Source organism: Anolis carolinensis, chromosome 2 (assembly GCF_035594765.1).
Source record: "Anolis carolinensis isolate JA03-04 chromosome 2, rAnoCar3.1.pri, whole genome shotgun sequence".
Lineage (NCBI taxonomy): Eukaryota > Metazoa > Chordata > Lepidosauria > Squamata > Dactyloidae > Anolis > Anolis carolinensis.
In genome coordinates, this window is record NC_085842.1 from 311308112 (window position 1) to 311327501 (window position 19390).

General features: G+C 41.8%; 1 protein-coding gene across 3 annotated transcripts in view; it reads left to right on the plus strand.

The window, feature by feature from the left end:
* The first annotated feature begins 2337 nt into the window (after nt 1-2337).
* myo5b (myosin VB) overlaps nt 2338-19390 on the plus strand; it is a 355668-nt gene continuing 338615 nt past the window's right edge. For 2 of the 3 annotated variants that reach the window (XM_062972560.1, XM_062972561.1), the window contains exon 1: nt 2339-2780. In XM_062972560.1, coding sequence (XP_062828630.1) covers nt 2754-2780 — 27 coding nt within the window. In that variant the 5' untranslated portion in view covers nt 2339-2753. Of the gene's footprint in view, nt 2781-19390 lie in introns of all 3 variants that reach the window. The other variant, XM_062972559.1, reaches the window with a different exon arrangement.

Genomic DNA, 19390 nt, shown 5'->3' on the forward strand with positions numbered 1-19390 from the left:
CGTAAGAGCAGTAAGTGCAGTAAGAGCACAGTGGGCCTTGTAGTTCATGTAGCTCTTTGCTTCAGCCCTTCCATGCCTAGCTGCCTGAACCTGTTTCTCAGCTTGAAATTCCTCCAGTTTTGCCTGGAACCAATATCTCAAGAGTTACAATCTATCACTTGCATTGTCAACATAATGGGAGCTCTTAAAGAACAAGCAGGAGGACTTAGGGACATGGACATTTTCTTTCTGTCCCACCACAGCTGCAAGGCACTAACATGCTTTGGCAGAGAATGCTAAAAACCTGTAAAACTACAACTCCCAGGATTCCATAGCATAGAGCCATAGCTATTAAAGTGGTGCCATGCTGGATTCATTCTATAGTGTAGATACATCCAGAGTGTTTGACTTGAAGGTGCATCTTAATATAGTCTGATCCCACTTTAATGGAAACACTGGCACTGTGCTTCTACAAGGTCTTTGCCTTCTCCACTAAAGAGTGTTGGTACGATGAATGCTGTTTCAGCCATAAAGTGATACCACTTTAGAGCTCAAGGCTATGGCATCCTGGGAGTTGTCATTTCATTTGGTCTTTAGCCTTTTCTAGTACCGCACCAAACTATAAATCCCAGCGTACAAACTGCCTTCCCTCCCTCCTGGCCCAGCCCTCTCAACTGAGCCCGTAAAGCATCCCAAGGCAAAGAAGTTTACCCATGCCTGATTTATACACATAATCCATAAACATAATAAAAGTGAAAATCTGTATGTGTATATGTGGCAGAGGTGTCCTTTATACAGTCAGCTTCCGGCCTCCACAAACAGCTTTAACTCACAGTGCTGGGGAGCCACCAAAGCCCTCCCTCCAAGGACATTGCAGGCTACAATGAGCCACATCCCAGTGTTCCTTTCTCTCTCCACTGATGTGGAATTTGCATGACCCGGCCACTGCCTCTCCCTCAACCCTTTCTTATGCTTTTCTATGGCACACAGCAACTGAACATACTAAAGAGAGAGGTTTGGGAAGAATTCACCATGATTTCTAGGAGTTGTAGGGACTGGAATGTATAATTCACCTGCAATCTAAGAGCACTCTGAATCCCACCAACGATGGACCTGGAATTAACTTGCCACACATCCTTATGCATTTTCTAATGGCAGAATTCATAAAAAAACAAAACAAAAGCAAAGGCTGGGTCCCCCCCCCCCCCAAGAAATAGCTTAACATATGACCAAGCTAATATTACCTAACATCCAAAAACAAACAATGCCCTTTTCAAATAACCTGGGACTCACTGGATACTCGGAGCCTACAATGGCCTAGGGGATAAAAGCCTTGTGACTTGAAGGATGGGTTGCTGACCTAAAGGCTGCAAGGTTAGAATCCCACCCGGGGAAAGCGCAGATGAGCTCCCTCTATCAGCTCCAGCTCCATGCGGGGACATGAGAGAAGCCTCCCACAAGGATGGTAAAACATCAAAAACATCCCGGCGTCCCCTGAGCAACGTCCTTGCAGACAGCCAGTTCTCTCACTCCAGAAGCAACTCAGGTTGCTCCTGACATGAAAAAAAAAAACAACTGGATACCCAAGCTAGTATAAATATAAACATAAACACACACACACACACACACACACACACATATATATATATATATACACACACACACACACACACATACATACACACACACATATATACACATACACATATACACTAGCTTGGGTATCCGATGAGGCCCAGGTTATTTGAAAAGGGCCTTGTTTGTTTTTGGATGTTAGGTAGGTAATATCAGTTTGGTCATATGTTATGCTATATATATATATATGGCTGGAGCTACACTTAAAAATATACCTGTTCAGACTTTCATACAAATGCAACTTAGGAACCCTGTAACTTGGGGACTGCCTGGATAAGTTTGCTCACTTATTTTTGGGCCATTCTGAAAGGACAACACATTGTGCCTCATAACACTAGAGCATGAATCCACTTTAAATCTGGTTTTTGCCTCCTGCAGAATTCTGGGGTTTGTAGTTTGGTGGGGCCCAGGACCTGTCTGGCTGAGCTGTTTAAAGCCCCCTCCCTAAAGTGGATTTAAAATGGATTTAACGTGGATCCAAGCTCTTGTGTGATGAGGTCCAGGGATTTCTTTGGTGTCGCCATGGGATCTTTTTGGCTGTAGCGCAAAAAGTGTATATAATTTCCCCAAACTTGGGAACTTGGCTGCGGGTTTCCCTTGAAGGGAAGGAGGGAGGGAAGGGTCCTCGTCCAGCAGAGGGCGAAGCCTGCCTTCATTTCTTCTTTCTTTCTTTCTTTCCTTCCTGAAGCGTCTCCATCCAAAGGCAGCCTGTGCGCCAAAGGAGCCGAGGCACCTGCAAAGCCGGAGCAGAGCTCCCCATTGCGCACGCTTGCCGACTTCCTTCCTTCCTTCCCTGCCTTTACCTGGCGAGGGAGCGGCCAGGGAGCCCCGCCCCGTCCCTCCGGGCAGCCCTTGATCCCTCCCCCTTCCGCTTTTCCCTCCCTTTGCATTTAGTCCAGTAAGTTTTCCCCGGGAGCCGGGCAAAGGTCGAGCGCTTCTCTCCGGCTTTGCACCGCCCGGCCGCCCTCTGCTCTCTCTTCTCCTCTTTGCAGTCCAAGAGGCAGACTTCCTGGGCTCTTCCTCCTGCTCCCAGGCCGGACTTTGGATTGTACCGAAGGGGTTTTCCTCTCCTTTTTGGGGCGACGTTTTTGGATGCTTCGGGGACTGGGCTCTCCTTGCGCGCCGCCTGCCAGGAGGACATGTCGGTGGCGGAGCTCTACACCAAGGTAAGGCGAGGTGTTTGGAGTACTCTCTATATGGACGTGTAGGGCAGACTTTCCCCTTCCTTTCCCCCCAATCTCTGAGTTTCTAAGGGCAATTTGGGAGGCCAGGGACCCCCTCCTTCCTCGCCCCCCTCTCCCGATGGAGTTCTCTCCACTACTTTCTTTCTCTGCGCCTCACTTTTACGCATTGCTTTCGGCTTCTCCAACTGGGTCGAGTCCAGGTGCAAACACACTGTAGGCTTAATGCAGTTTGACACCACTTGAACTGCCATGGCTCGAGGCTATGAGAGCCTGGGAGTGGTAGTTTTACAAGGTCTTTCTTCTTCTCTGCCAAAGAGTGCAGGTGCCTCATTGATTGAACTCCAGGATCCCATAAGCATTGAGCCATGGCAGTTAAAGAGGTAGGTTCCTGCTTCTTGCAGGGGGTTGGACTGGATGGCTCCCGAGGTCTCTTCCAACTCTATGATTCTAGGTGTCAAACTGCATTCATTCTGCAGTGTAGATGTGCATTAGGACCCCCAGATTCCTTGCAATGGGGATACAGAGTGAGTATTGCTTGTCTGAAATGCTTGGAGCCAGAAGAGTTTTGAATTTAGGGATATTTGCTTATAGGTAAAGGTTTTCCCTGACATTAAGTCTAGTTATGCCCGACTCTGGGGGTTGGTGCTCATCTCCATTTCTAAGCCGAAGAGCCAGCGTTGTCCGTAGACACCTCCAAGGTCATGTGGCTGGCATGACTGCATGGAGTGCTGTTACCTTCCCGCCGGAGCGGTACCTATTGATCTATTCACATTTGCATGTTTTCAAACTGCTAGGTTGGCAGAAGTTGGGGCTAATAGCGGGAGCTCAAACTACTTCCTGGATTTGAACCACCGACCTTTCGGTCAGGAAGTTTAACAGCTCAGCAGTTTAATCCGCTGTGCCACTGGGGGCTCCTTTGCTTATACATAGTAAGATATATTGAAGAAGCGACCAAAGTCTAAACTGCAACCTCCAGGATCCCATATCAAGCCACGGCAGTTAAATAGGTGTCAAACCATTCATTCTGCAGTGTAGATGCCAAAGCACTATTCATTATGATTCCCAGATTTCTTGATACAGAGTGAGCATCCCTTGTCTGAAATGCTTGAAGCCAGAAGGGCAGAATAATCTGTAGGTAAGAACTTACAAGTGGTAGCAATTAAGGGTGGAGGCCTGCAAGAGAGAGGATGCAGCTGTGATTAGTTGCATGAAAAGAACTTAGAAGAGATTGCCCTTTGGGAGAAAAGTTTCTGCCATACTTGGCAGTGGATACTGGTGGTGTTTCCCCCGTTTTGGTGGATTATGGTATCCAGACCTGTGTCATGAACTCTTGTAAGCCTTGTTCCTTATGGAACCTTGAACCAAGAGGATTATTGTGTTGGTGAAACTCGTTGTGTTTGTAACCTGCTATGGATCTTGATGAACTGTGAATCCCTGGACTGACTCAACTACTGTGTTTGGGCTACCCTTGAACTTCGGCTTCTCTGGCTTGACCCATGGAAATATTATTATATTGCTGTGAGTCTTTCAGGCTGTATGGATATGTTCCAGACGTTTTCTCTCCTGAAATTTCACCCATATCTGTGGCAGGCATCCTAAGAGGTTGTGAGGATGCCTGCCACAGATGTGGGTGAAATGTCAGGAGAGAAAACTTCTGGAACATGGCCATACAGCCTGAAAGACTCACAGCAACCCAGTGATTCCAGCCATGAAAGTCTTCGACAATACAAAGATGACTATGTTTTAAACTCTTGCTCTTTGGACATTTATCATTGACTCTCGGTGTTTGTAGTACATGCCTTGTTATAAGTCTTTGCTTTATATTCTTCGGTGGTGAGCTATCTTTATGTTTTAAACTGGGACCTTGAAACAGCCAATGTGTTAAAATTAATGTTTCAATCAAAAAAGGTTTGACACAAGCTTGCTGTTACAGTTAACCTCTGCCGCATATAGGCAGAAACCTGAATCCTGACACAGATGGAGCTCTTTTTGCCCCAGGGTTGTAATCAGGACATTTTGGACATCCTTATTAAGCCTGTGACATTAGAAGACCTTAAGCTCATTGCTGTCTCTTGACTGAGTCTACCTTGCAGGGTTGTTGTGAGGATACAAATTCCTTTGGTCTCAACATAATGGAGGAGATGGGACTCAGACTTGGAGTTGTCTGATTCAAATACAGCCTTCTTTACTTGGGAACTTCTAGGTTCTTTATTCTCCCCAAAAAGGATTGTTTTCCACCTTGAAACACTCATTATCTGCATTGCTGGCCTGCTTGATGATGTTGTTTTCTAAGGCAGTCAAAACTTTTGTGGCTGGGAGGCGATAGTCTTTGTCCTGAGAATCTTCTTTCTTCTCCTTCACCTGCTCACTTGCTGCAACCTGGTTTAGATTCTGCTTCTACCATTCCCAGGAAAGCCCTATGTAAATCCTGGGCCATCCTTGCAGTACGCTGCCACTTTTCCATTCTAGAAAAATATCTTTCATTTCCCTGTGAAGTATTGCGGGGACACTGCCGTATCTCTTTCCTGTCAGTGGTGTTGACAACTGTGCCGTAATCTCAGAAGGAACACCCCTGAAGTCTGTGCTGTTCCTAGCGCTCCTTCTTCATGATAAATTATCCGTTTGAGCTTTGATTGCTCCCTTGTGTCCCATTGGGGTCAGTGAAGTGAAAATTTCCTTTTACAGTGTGTGTACGAGTGTTCACTTTTCTTTCTGGCACAGAGGGTTGCCTCCGGTAAGATGTAGTGCGGCGGGTTTCACCTCGGTAAAATATTCATGAGTGAAAATCTGACCATCGGCTTTGGACTTGGGCCTGATAATCATGTTTAGAGATAGAAAGGCATGCGTCTCTTCTGCAATTTGGCATTACACTAATTCATAAAAACTCTTCATTTGTGGGGCTCACCATTTTTGCTTAGGGGTTGCCCAGCTGAACTGCCAAATAACTGTTTCAAGGATTTCAGTAAAAAGGGAAAGGCAACAGCATGGTATAATGGTCTGAGGAGTTGACAAGGACTCCTGGAGACTATAGTTTCCTACTCAATAGAAAACCTACTCTCTCAGCTTAATCTTGTAAAGAAAGCCCTATGGTAGGATTGACAAGTTGGAGTTGCTATAAAGGCACATTATAACAACAGTATCAAGAGCAGAGGCAAATTATATCATCTCCTTGCTCTTCGTCAGATTCTTGAGTCCAATGCTGCTCAAAATAGACTGGTAATAGTCCATGAGCCATCAGCATGTGATCCTTGGAGAGTTTCCAAACAAGAAAAAGAAAACTGTTGTAGCTAATGGGCAGATATATAGTACAGAATGACTTTGGTATCTGCTGGGGTTTGGTTTTAGGATGCCCCATCTGGATATCATGAAAGCATAATAAATTATTAGTTTAAGTCTGCTGAAGTAGACCCAGTCCATGAAAACTTAGGCTACAAACGTCTTTCTCTTGATTATTCTCACAGCTTTTAGCATCTATATTTTTTAACTAAAAACCTAGATTTTTCCTTGTTTATAATGAATCCTGATATGTCACCGTGTCTTTGAATAATGTCCAATACTTTTTTAATACTTTGTAGTGGTTTAGTTAGGATATAGACTATATCGTCTGCATAAACCCTAATTTTTAGTTCTTGGCCACTGTCACGACCCAGGCTGCAGAGCACCAATAACCATACACAGAGGCCAGAATCTATCTAATATCTTTATTAAGGAAATATGTAAAGTCAATAAAAATAAGTGTAGAATATAGTTCAGAAGAAGACCTTTCAGGAAAGGTCAATTATAGTCCAGGAAAACAATGTCCAATATAAAATATTAAGGTCCAAAGTTGTAATCCAATAACCGAAACACTCACTTTGCCAAGCAAAGTGAGGGGAGATGACAAGGTTCTTAGTCCAAGGAACTTGATGTAAGGCTAGGAAGTAAACTTGATTCTTGAAACACAAGGCTTGATACAAGGCAACAAGGAACGAGGAACAGGGACAAAATCCGTGGTAAATACTTGGCAAGGTCCTGGAAAGCAAGGCTGAGTCCTAGGAAGCAAGGCAAGGTCCGTGGAGCAAAACAAGGCTGGAAACGGGAACGAAGGCTTGGAAGCGGGAACGAAGGCTTGGAAGCGGGAGTAGCGCTGTCCACACACAACCTACTCCAGTAGCTGACGAATTGACTCCGCAAGATTCCTACAGGGCAAAGAACCTAAATAGGGTCTCGTTTTCCCACCAAAGAACACTTCTCTGGGGAATCAGAACCGAAAGTCAATCTCTGTGTCCAGATGCATGACTCCCTAAAGTTTCTCATGGAAGCAGGCTTAATCAGCTGAATGCCTGGCTGCGATTCTCAGGCTTCTGCGATTAGCCTGTTGAACTCCTTTTTGTTGTTGATAATAATTACGGCGAGAAAATGGGGGAGATTTTGACTCAGGGCTTGTTTGGCAGATTTCTGGAAGACAAACCTCCTGCAGGTGCAAGGGCTCCAATTCTGGCTGGGAAAGTTCCAATTCTGGCTGAAACGGTGGAAAACCCAAGTTTTCCTCTTCATCTGTCACAACAGCGCTAGGAACGGGACTACATGGCCCATGAGTCATCACAGCCACTGATCTTTAAACCATATTCTCAAAGGTTCCATATAGGATCCCTTTAGAACTGTGGTTCCCAACCTTTTTTGACCAGGGACCACTCTCCAACATTAGTCCCAAAAGAGTTACGAATCAGTTTTTGGTCAACTTTTTGGTTTGGTTATCTGGGGTGCTGATTCAGAAAATTGCACTGGATAGACCACATCAGCTCTAGTTTCTGATACAGAACATATGCTATCCAGTAGTCATCATCTGCTCGCGCACAGAAAACCATATTTAATAATCTAGAGATGATTTGGTTTATCCATTGCAATTTTCTGAATCAGCACCCCAAATAACCCCAGGAACAGGCCTAAAAATGAAGACACCAAGGTGCACTACATGAAAAGGGTCCACTCTGAGGGAGGGAGGAGGAGGAGAAGCAGCAGTCAGGAGGCTTGTTGTTGCATCTTTTGTGGGTAGTCAGCTTCTCCCCTCCTGTTACCTTGGTAGTATAAGAGGGTTCTGTGAGACCAGGTGCTCTTGTTGCAATGGTGTTTTAACAGTGAGGCCGTGAACCATATTTTAGTTTTTGGAGACCACTGGTGGCACATGGACCACAGGTTGGAAACCACTGCTTCAGAACTTCAGGGTCATTTTCTTTTCTTTTTTAAAAAAGCAGGCATCTTTCCACCTTATCTTCCAGTTTGGATTGGTCATCTAGCATAGGGAAGGCACTGGGCCAGGCCCCCAGTACAAATTCATCCCCCTTGAAGCTGAATTTGGATGCAGAAAAAAGAACTGGTGGTGCTGGGGATTACAGAGTGAATAGAGCTGGCTTCAGCAATAATCCTGCTCTAAGTGCTGGAATTGATGCTAATTTCCTGGCTGCAATATTGAAATACGGCCCAGCTCTCCAACTGACCAAGGTCTGACTATGAAATCAAGGATGGAAAGTTATCTTCAGATTGCACATACAAATAATACAAATTTCAGTATACATAGGTTTACAGATTTCGGTTGTGGGTGTATCTATCATTACACATACATAATACGTGCATCTGTATCTACGTCCTTCTATATAACGTCCACAATTTCATTTTGTCTCATCATAAATGTAAGGATTCCCCTAGGCAGGGAACAGCCAGACTTTGAAGCTGCAAGGCTTTTCCATGCTAATCAAGGTGGCCAACTGCAACATTAACACTTGCCTCAAACAGACAAGAGTTTTTTCTCCCACCCTGGACTTTCCATAGATATATAAACTTTCCTTGCTTAGTTTTGCCATACCTCACAACCTCTGAGGATGCCTGCCATAGATGTGGGCAAAACATCAGGAGAGAATGTTTCTGGAACATGGTCATACAGCCTGGAAAACTCACAGCAACCCAAAGATAAGGATACAGAGCCAATTAAAAAAAAATCATGTTCAGAAAACCAAGTGCTACCTATAATAATAGTGAGCACTTGACTGCCTAACAACCTCAGCAACCTGGCAACCTCCAAATGTGTTTGACAACTACCATTTCCACCCTCTATGATAATGAATATGCTGATTGGGGATAATGAGGATAGTTTTTCAGTACACCTGAGCCTTGTAAAGGCTGTTTCCCAAAGCTTAGAAATTCTGCGTGAAAGTTTTTGTTATCAGCATCTTAAACTATCGACTTGTTTTGGTGGTTCCTAAGTGAAATTAAGTCTTTTGCTTGTTTGGTGCTTAACGAAGCGAAGGAGGCAGGGTTTTGTTCCACTTGGCAGCTCATTTGATCGCTTAGGGAAATGTTGACAGTCCCTTGTTTCCTGCTGTGGGGTGATTTTTTTTTCTTTTTTTACTTGCAAGGTGGGGCCAATGAGATCATGAACTTCCTGGGAAACCTGTAGTTAGTTAGTTACCTCATTGCTATTTATAAGGAAGGACGGAGAGCAAGTGAAACAGCCTATTGCAGAAAAGTGATTTACATGCCGGGAGCAAGAGAAGAAATGCAGCTTACTAGCAGGCAGCAACTCTACCGTCCTCCTTAACTTCTTAAAACTGAGATACATATTTTCCTATAATAGATATATTGCATATAATAATAAAATGAGCATTGCCAAACAAAGCAGCTGAGATACTCATACAGTAGAGTTTCACTTATCCAACATAAACGGGCCGGCAGAATGTTGGATAAGCGAATATGTTGGATAATAAGGAGGCATTAAGGAAAAGCCTATTAAACATCAAATTGGGTTATGATTTTACAAATGAAGCACCAAAACATCATGTTAGGCAACAAATTTGGCAGAAAAAGTAGTTCAATAAGCAGTAATGCTATGTAGTAATTACTGTATTTATGAATTTAGCACCAAAATATCACGATATATTGAAAACATTGACTACAAAAATGCGTTGGATAATCCAGAACGTTGGATAAGCGAGTGTTGGATAAGTGAGACTCTACTGTATTTTGATTAATCATGCCACGTGTATAGCTTGAGAGAGTTGTCTTTTACGGTATTCTAACTTAGGGTGCATTTATATTGTAGAGATAATGCAGTTTGACACCACTTTAACTGCCATGGTTCTATGCTGTGTAACCATGAGCTTTGTAGTTTAGTGAGACACTAGCACTCTTTTTCAGAGAAGGCTAAATACCTTGTAAAACTACATCTCCTGAGAGTCCATAGTATTGAGCCATGGAAGTTCAAGTGGTGCCAAACTGCATTAACTCTGCAATTTGTGTGTGGGTGTGTTTGTGATAAAGATGCATGATTTGCCATCTTACTTTATTTCTTAAGTTGTGTGCATCTTGCCACTCTTAGAAATTGCTTAAACTATTTAAAATTGCACTCTGCTGTATGTATTTCTTGGGTTTTAGTGTTTCTGGAGCACTTATTTCCCCCCCACTAGTTCCTTTTTGCATCTCAAGCCTGAGAGAGTATAACTTGTTTCTTAGTGTATCTGTAATCACTTCTTTTGTTTCTTTCCAGTTTTGCTTTATTTTCAGGCTTTTTTCCAATGGGGAGGGGTTTTAGTGTAATGGGATGCTTTTATTCTTTGTTTTAAAATCAGTTATCTAATTCTGTTGAAATGTTAAGGCTTCGTTTCAGCATCCCCTTAGTGTAGCATAGGTATCTGTATGAGGAAATGCACTCTGTAACCCTCATTTGAAATAGCAATGTTGTGTAATGCATGCCAGCGACTGGGTGCCTTTGTGCAATGCACAATTGGAGTATACAATACAAAGCTGCAATGCTCAGTGTGCAATCACACCACATAATATTTCTGTATGTGCAGTTCTGCTTCTGACAAGGTCAGCAAAATATGTCTATTGTGCCATGGTGAGTATGTTCACCCAGTGTACACAGTGCAGCGTGCACATGTGGCTCACTAACAAGATGCCAGCCACATGCAAAAAGTTAGATCAAAACTTTTCACATGTTTTGATACCACTTGTTCTGTCACGCGTTGGGCCTGTAACTATTGTCTTTGTATAGGACCTATACTTTATGCCCAGCGGGAAGCCAGGGTGCCTCAAAAGAGAGGTTCTTGAGGATTTCCCTGAAAAGGATGGCCCTTTGAGTCTTTAATGAAATAACAAAGTCTTTATTGATGAACAAATAATAAATCTTCAAGGAGTCAAATAACACTTCAAGGTTTCCTTAATAAACTGTTGACCTTTCAATCTTGTCCCCAGGGGACAGACAATTGGCTTTGGATAACTCTGCTTTCTCTATAAGAAAATCCCCTTATGACCTCTCCCAGGCTGTCTATTATCTGGGCCTAGCTGATGTGGGACCCACTACCGACTCCAAATGCATCTGGGTATCGAGTGGACCTACCAACCAAGGCTTGCAGATGTTTCAGTTGGGGTTCCGTGGATCTGTGGTGCTGTTCCCTCTCCGAGGTTTCTTTGGAAACTTTAGAGCTGTTTCCTTCAGGAGCTGTGAGGCTGAGAGGCTGTGAGCTCTTAGCCAGAACCTTTGGGACCTTTCCCCTGGAATTTCTGTTTTTGATTCCTCGGATGTTCTATATCCCCGGATGTTGTTGAGATATGAAGCTTTTCTACGGGACGAGCTGGTCTACGTCCTATAGCTTAGCTTCCTTAAGAGAGACTGATTTAAAAATGGCTCCTTCCCTCCCAGAGCCCTGAACAAGGGGCGGAACCAAACTTAATGATGATGGACAGGCGGCCTGCCCTATGACTGCAAACATTAGCAGAAAGAAAATAAAGTTGGAGCTTCTAGTACAGCCGTACCAGCACACCACTTTAAGTGCCATGGTTTAATACTAAGTCATCATAGGCCTTGTAGTTTTGGAAGGACTTTATCCTTCTCTGTCAAAAAGTGCTGATGCCTCACCAAACTATATGTCCCAGGGTTCCATAGCATTGAGACATGGCACTTAAAGTAGTGCCAGACTGCATTAATTCTGCAGTGTAGATGCACCCTTGGTGAGTGCCAACAGGATTAGCGCAAAAACAGGTCATCTGAGAAACAGGAGACGTGGTATTGTCATGCTTTTGAAGATCTTGAAGATGTTCTTTATATTTAGATCAAAAGCATCAGTGAATCACTGAAGGAAAGTAATACTGACCTTGTTCGGTGATGGTAGAGTTTGAATGTCAATTGAAAAAGAAAACCAGGTGGGTTTCTTGAAGATGCAAAAGTCTTCTACAGAAGAGGAGGTGATTTGCATTTTTGACCCAAACTGTTGTGATTACAGACTGTCACTTGAGATTGAACTTGATGTCTTGACTCCACATTACTGGTTTTTATGATTCTGGAAGAAGAGCTGCCTCGCATAGAGCCACTGTGGGCAGAAATGCTTTTGCTTGTGTGATAAATATTATATAATTTGGTCCGTCTCTCAGTTCTTTCTGCTTGATATCCACAGGCTTGCCTCTGGGCATGTGTTCTGGAGGGAACACAAGGGATGCCTGTCCAGTGGCCAATAGCATAAAAATCAAGCAAAACCTGTTTTAAAGACAAAAAAGGTGAAAGACTATAAATGGTTTGAATGCTGATGCAGTTACATAGGTATATGGAAAACATACCTATAAGTTTGTGGATCTAGACCAGAGCTTTCCAAACTGTGTGTCGTGACACGTTCATGTGCTGCCTTTAGTATGTAGATGTGTCACACAAACATAATGAGAAACCTCTGTAAGTAATAAATCATATATTTTAAAAATGTAAATGAAATATTTGCATGAGATATGTTGTATACCTATACATTTTGTTCTAACAATTTATGCATGAGTCCATATCTCTTATAAGGGGTTGGTTTAACCTTCAGTTTGCTAGTAAAAGTGAATTGCTGTGTCATGAAAAGATGCATGTCTAAAATGTATGTCACTTAACATGATATGTTTGGAAAGCTCTAATCTAAACATATAATTAATATGTAGGTCTAATTATGTATGTTGTACCAACATATGCTTGCAAGCCACCTATTTATAATCTGTTCAGAGAGGATCTCTTCCTTGTTATTTGCTGCCAAGTTGACTTTTACTTTTGATAACTTTATGAATGAGGGACTTCCAAGAGATCATCAACTGACCTGCAACAGATTATAAGATCAACTACTGTATATGGGTTTCTTTGTTAGGTGAATCCACCTTTTATATGGTCTCCTCTTTTCTTACTGCCTTTCACTCTCCTTAGTACAGTACAGGCAAACATTCAATTTAGAAATGACTCTTAATTAAGAACAGAAATGAGACAACAGGAAGGGAGAGAAATCTGGCCCTCGGAAGGGAAATCCACTCCTTGAAGAGTTATTATCATGGGGAAAAGGTTTCTCCACTTGTTCTTTATTGCCAGTCCTTGTTTCCACAACAAGCCAAATTTCTCATTACAACAATTTATAACAACAATCCAATGCAAATTAAATTTAAGAACAAACCTACAGAATCTATCTTGTTAGTAACTTGGGGTCTGTCTGTATTTCAAACAAGCCATGTCATCTCATGATATGTCCAAAGTATGGCAACTTCAGTTGGGCTCCTCCTACACTGCTATTTAAAATCCAGAATATCTGCTTTGACTTGGATTATATGGCAGTGTGTCAGGACCCAGGCTGCAGAGCACCAATAACCATACACAGAGGCCAGAATCTATCTAATATCTTTATTGTAGGAGTATATAAAGTTAATAAAAACAAGTGTAGAAAATAGTCCAGAAGTAGACCTTTCAGGAAAGGTCAAAATTAGTCCAAAGAAACAATGTCCAATATGAAATGTTAAGGTCCAAAGTTGTAATCCAGTAACCGAAACACTCACTTTGCCAAGCAAAGTGAGGGGAGATGACAAGGTCCTTTAGTCCATGAAACTTAAGCAAGGCTAGGAAGTAAACTTGATTCTTGGAACACTAGGCTTAATTCAAGGCAACAAGAAACGAGGAGCAAGAACAAGATCCGTGGTAAATTCGTGGCGAGGTCCGGGAAGCAAGGCAAGGTCCGTGGAGCAAGACAAGGTCCTGGGAAGCAAGGCGAGGCTGGAAACGGGAGCAAAGGACTTGGACGCGGGAGTAGCGTAGTCCACACACAACCTACTCCCGAAGCTGACGAATTGACTCCGCAAGATTCCTACGTGGGCAAAACACCTAAGTAGGGTCTCGTTTTCCCGCCAAAGAACAATTCTCTGGGGAACCAGAACCGAAAGCCATTCTCTGTGTCCAGATGCATGACTCCCTAAAGTTTCCCATGGGAAGCAGGCTTAATCAGCTGAATGCCTGGCAGCAATCCTAGCGCTCCTGCGAGACGCCTCCTGAGCGCCTTTCTGTTGTTTATAATAATCACGGCGAGAAAATGGGGGAGATTTCGGCTCAAGGCTTGTTTGGCCGACTTCTGGAAGGCAAATCTCCTGCAGGTGCAAGGGCTCCAATTCTGGCTGAAAAAGCTCCAATTCTGGCTGAAACGGTGGGAAACCTAAGTTTTCCTCTTCATCTGTCACAACAATGTTAGGAACGGGACTACATGGCCCATGAGTCATCACACAGTGTAGACTCATATAATCCAGTTCAAAGCAAATAATGTGGGTTATCTGATTTGATAATCTGGATTGTATGGCAGTGTAGAAGTTTCTATCCAGGCCTGATTTTCTCTAGGACTTACTTGGAGAGGCATCAATGACGGAACTGTATAAGATCCTCAAGTGCAAAGATATATCAATCGATGGCAAAAGTCAGTATCCTCCATGTCATGGTATAAAAAAACCTGACAAGAACAAAATCAACACAGTTGAAGTGTAACAACAACCACAATAATAATGCTGAAGGAGAGTTCTTTGAATACCATTAATTGTTAAAAAGTTGTGTTTATTTCTGTCCATGTCTATTTTGGACCTGGTTTTGTAGCTCTTCAAAGGTGTTTTGAACTGCTTTAATTATGGTATTGCTAGAAATATGTTTGATATTTTGAGATTTTAAAAAGGTCATTTGGATTTTTTAGAATGAGCAATGTACTTCTGCAAAAGATTTGTGCAACATCTTGCCCACCAAACCAGAATTCCAGCTGGTGGTGTATTAAATAAGCTCTCCTAAATGCTAAAATGTGTGCCATGTTTTCTGCCATACTTTAAATACATTGTCGTATAGTATGCCACATATCTTCATAATAAATACTTATTTCAATCTGACCTCAGCTGAAAGGAATTGAATTTTTGCATGGGTTCCACCTTCCCCTTTTTGAATATAAGTAAGATAATTTTATGGAAACCCTTAGTTTAATAACTTCCTCAAGACCCAACTCACATGATAAGAACTGATTTCTTCTTATTAGTTTAATGTAAAAATGAAAGAAGCACCCTTTAGCAGTAGACTGGAATTACCATGAGAATTTTGAGGATCTCTCTGTAATTCTATGAATGAAATATCCTTTTTGTTCACACCATATGTGGTCACAGATGGCCATCTAACTATGCATATGCACCTGTTTGGTAATTTCTACAGGCATGCAAAAGCATGCAAATGCAATAGAATAATGGCTGTGTTCATTATGTCAGTGTTTCGTTTTATCCTTACAGTATGACCTTTGTGTCCATGGGGAATATGTTCTCAGACTTCACGTGGAGATGCAAATACCATGGCTAATAGTGAGCAATATTGAAATGAATGACCTGGCACCAAAAAGAGACGCGGAAAATGCTTAGAAAAGACACAGAAACCTCAGATACCCATCCAGCAGAGATACAAGGGCCATTCTGTATTCATTTTCCTATCTGATTTTCATCTTACGTATTTGAGTTCATTTAGCATCTAATATTCTTAAAAGCCATGATTGGGATCTCATACAATAATTGCTTAGTTGTTTCAGTGACCAATTTGGTGATTATGTCTCCAATTGAACCAACTTGATAGTGTGAATGAAAAGCTAACTCTCTACATAGGGTTAAGAGTTATTTAACCTGCACTCGTAAACTAAGTTTTCCAAGGTTAGTCTTAGCATGCATCTACACTATAGAAGTAATGCAGTTTTGCACCACTTTAATTGTCATGTCATTGCTATGGAAGCTTTGGATTTGTTTGGCGAGGAACCAGAAATTTTTGGCAGACAAGGATGAATACCTTGTAGCACAACCATAGTTTCATAGCACGAGCCACGGCAGTTAAAGTGGTTTTAAACTACATTAATTCTATAGTGTAGATGAACCCCTAACCGATCTATATATATATAAAAGAGTGATGGCATCACAGCGACCCACAAAACAACAAAAATACAGGCCCCCCAACCTCAAAATTTGACAACACAACCCATCATCCACGGCTCTAGGTTGATACAACAAAAGGAAAAGGAAAATAAAGTCCTAATGAGAGAGAGAGGAATAATTGCTTTTATCCAACTGCTGCCAGTTAGAAGGCTAAGCTCCTCCAACTTGGTCTCCTAGCAACCCAATAAAAAATAATAAAAAAACACTAAAAAATAATTTAAAACACTAAAAAATTAATACAATAAAATACTATAAGAACAGAAAATAACTCAAAATAATACAAGAAAATAAGAAAATATAATAAATAAAAAGATAACTTAGAATAAAATTAATTAAAAAAATTACAAATAACGTCAAATAAAAATTACACAACAATTTTTAACCAATACCACTACCACTTTGCCACAGCAACACGTGGCCAGGCACAGCTAGTGGAATATAATGATATTCAGTGTACATTGAATTATTTCTTTTTCTAACATTGAAGTTTGTTGGATATTTTTTGCAAAAGTTTTTAATTTACTTCCCTTGGCTCTGCTGCAGAAGAAAAATGACCTATCAAACAAATGAACATATAAATAATACTCTTTTACAAAACAAGGTCTGCTAAACATTGCGTTAGCCTGTAGGGTAGAGGCATTAATAAGTCTATGACAGCAATAACGGCAGTTTTTAAAAGACATTCATAATTTCTAATCAGTCTCTAAACTATCCTGTCTTACTCTTATACATAACTAGACTTTTGTGGCTTGGATGTAATGTAGACATGGTGTCCTGAATGTGTTTAAACAGGAACCAGAATTCGATGGAGTGATTTTGAGATCCAACATTGTTTTGAAAGACTAGGGCAGAACTGAAAACTACAACTCCCAGCTTGAAAAGAGCTCTGATTGCTTATGTGAGTCAGGTCTGGGCAGTGACATGACTCATAGGACCTGGGAAATAAGCCCATCAAAGAATATGACCCGGCATCCTATCTTTATTTGTTCAGAGATTTTTTATTTTTAAATAGTTCGGAGGTGTTTAGACATGCAAACTGCCTCCTCTCCAGCTTTGCCCATTTGCAGGGTGAACTTTAATGCAGTAAAGGATTTTGTTGCTTCGTGTTTCCTTGAGTCATATATAAGCTGGGTATAGAGTTAATGCAGATTGACACCACTTTAACTATCGTGCTCAATGCTATGGAAACATAGGCTATGTAGTTTTACAATTTATTTTATTTATTTAAAGTATTATATACTGCCCTTCTCACTCCGAAGGGGACTCAGGGTGGATTACGATGCACATATACATGGCAAACATTCAATGCCATTAGACATATGGCACACACAGACAAAGACACAGAGGCTATGACATATACAGACAGACAAATAGAGGCTATTTAACATTTCCCAGCTTCCGGCTTCATGCGGGTATGCTTGATTCCGGCCACAAGGGGAGCTGCTGCTTCATCATCCACTATGACACCGAGTCCTTTTGACGGTAGTACTTCCTCATGTTCTTCGCATACGGTCGGCAGTTTTATGGTGTCATAAATTAAGTTAAATTAGCCTCCCCACAACCTAGAGTTTTCTGCTTGCAGACCCATCTGCTTTTGAGCTGCTTAGGTCAACAGCAAGCTAGGCTATTAGCGGTGGGAGAAATTTAACCTCCGACCCGGGTTTCGAACCAATGACCTCACAGTCAGTGATTAATTACTTCTGCTGGCTACTAACCGGCTGTGCCACAGCTCGGCCTTTAGCCTTCTTTGCCAAAGTGTGTTAGTACTTCACCAAACTATAAATCACAGGATTTCATATCATTGAGCCATGGCAGTTAAAGCGGTATCAAACTGCATTATGATACACCCTCAGTCTTGCAGTATGTCATAATGAAAATCATGCTTTGAATCTATCATCTTGCACTTAAAGGCAACCGTATTCTATGCCCTTCACAACTCTTCTATTGAGATCCTTTGGAAACATATTGAATTGATGCTTGAACATTTTGATGTGCAAGGGATGGAAACCTGTCTAGCTTCCAGCATACCTCACAACGTCTGAGCATGCCTGCCATAGATGTGGGTGAAACGTCAGGAGAGAAGGCTTCTGGAACATGGACATACAGCCCAGAAAACTCACAACAACCCAGTGATTCCGGCCATGAAAGCCTTTGACAACACATACCATCATCCTGTCATTCTTAAAAAAAGGCTGCTAACCTTTTCTGCAGGTTCAGAGATTTGTCGTTCTCTTTTAGTGGTGTAGAAAACCAACAACGTCTGCAGTGGATGTCCTGGATCTCTTCCAGCTGAGATCCCATCTTCCTTCCCTCCTGTGTTTGCTTTTTCGGATCACCTCGGAAGGGTAATCATTACTTCGTCTGAAACACGGCAGGTGCTTTGCCTCCCGGGAGGAGATGCAGTCTCCTTAGCTGTGTTCTGAAAAAGTGGAACAGTTGAAGGAAAAGTTATATGTGGAGATGATGGAAAATGGATCATTATGATCTGCTTTTCAGCACAGGACTCTGATGTTTTGTCGAAGGCTTTCATGACTGGAATCACTGGATTGCTGCGAGTTTTTTGGGCTGTATAGCCATGATCCAGTAGCATTCTCTCCTTGGAGAGAATGCTACTGAAACATGGCTGTAGAGCCCAAAATAACTCATAGCAGCTCTCTGCCCTGATGCTTTCTCTATCTACAGAACTTAGGAAATACATTTGGCCTTCCGTATCCACAGATTTCATATACAGTAGAATCTCACTTATCCAATGTTCTGGATTATCCAATGCATTTTGTAGTCAATGTTTTCAATACATCATGATATTTTGGTGCTAAATTCAGAAATACAGTAATTACTACATAGCATTACTGAGTATTGAACTACTTTTTCTGTCAAATTTGTTGTATAACATGATGTTTTGGTGCTTAATTTGTAAAATCTTAACCTAATTTGATGTTTAATAGGCTTTTCCTTAATCCCTCCTTATTATCCAACATATTCGCTTATCCAACATTCTGCCTGCCCGTTTATGTTGGATAAGTGGGACTCTATTGTACATAGATTCAAACCCTGGTCCAATACTCATACCAATAAACTATGTTGGATCTCACAATGATGAATAATAATATAGTTAACCAGTACCTGTGGAAATTGGCGGATACCAGATAAATGTAACTACTGGTTGCTTGAGAGTTACTCTTAAAAATATTTTCCCCTTCAATACCCCATACCAGGGGTCCTCAAACTTTTTAAGCCGAGGGCCGGTCCACAATCCTTCGGACTGTTGAGGGGCCGGATTATCATTTGAAAAAAAAACCCGAACAAATTCCTATGCATACTGCCTATGTCTTATTTGTAGTGCAAAAACAACA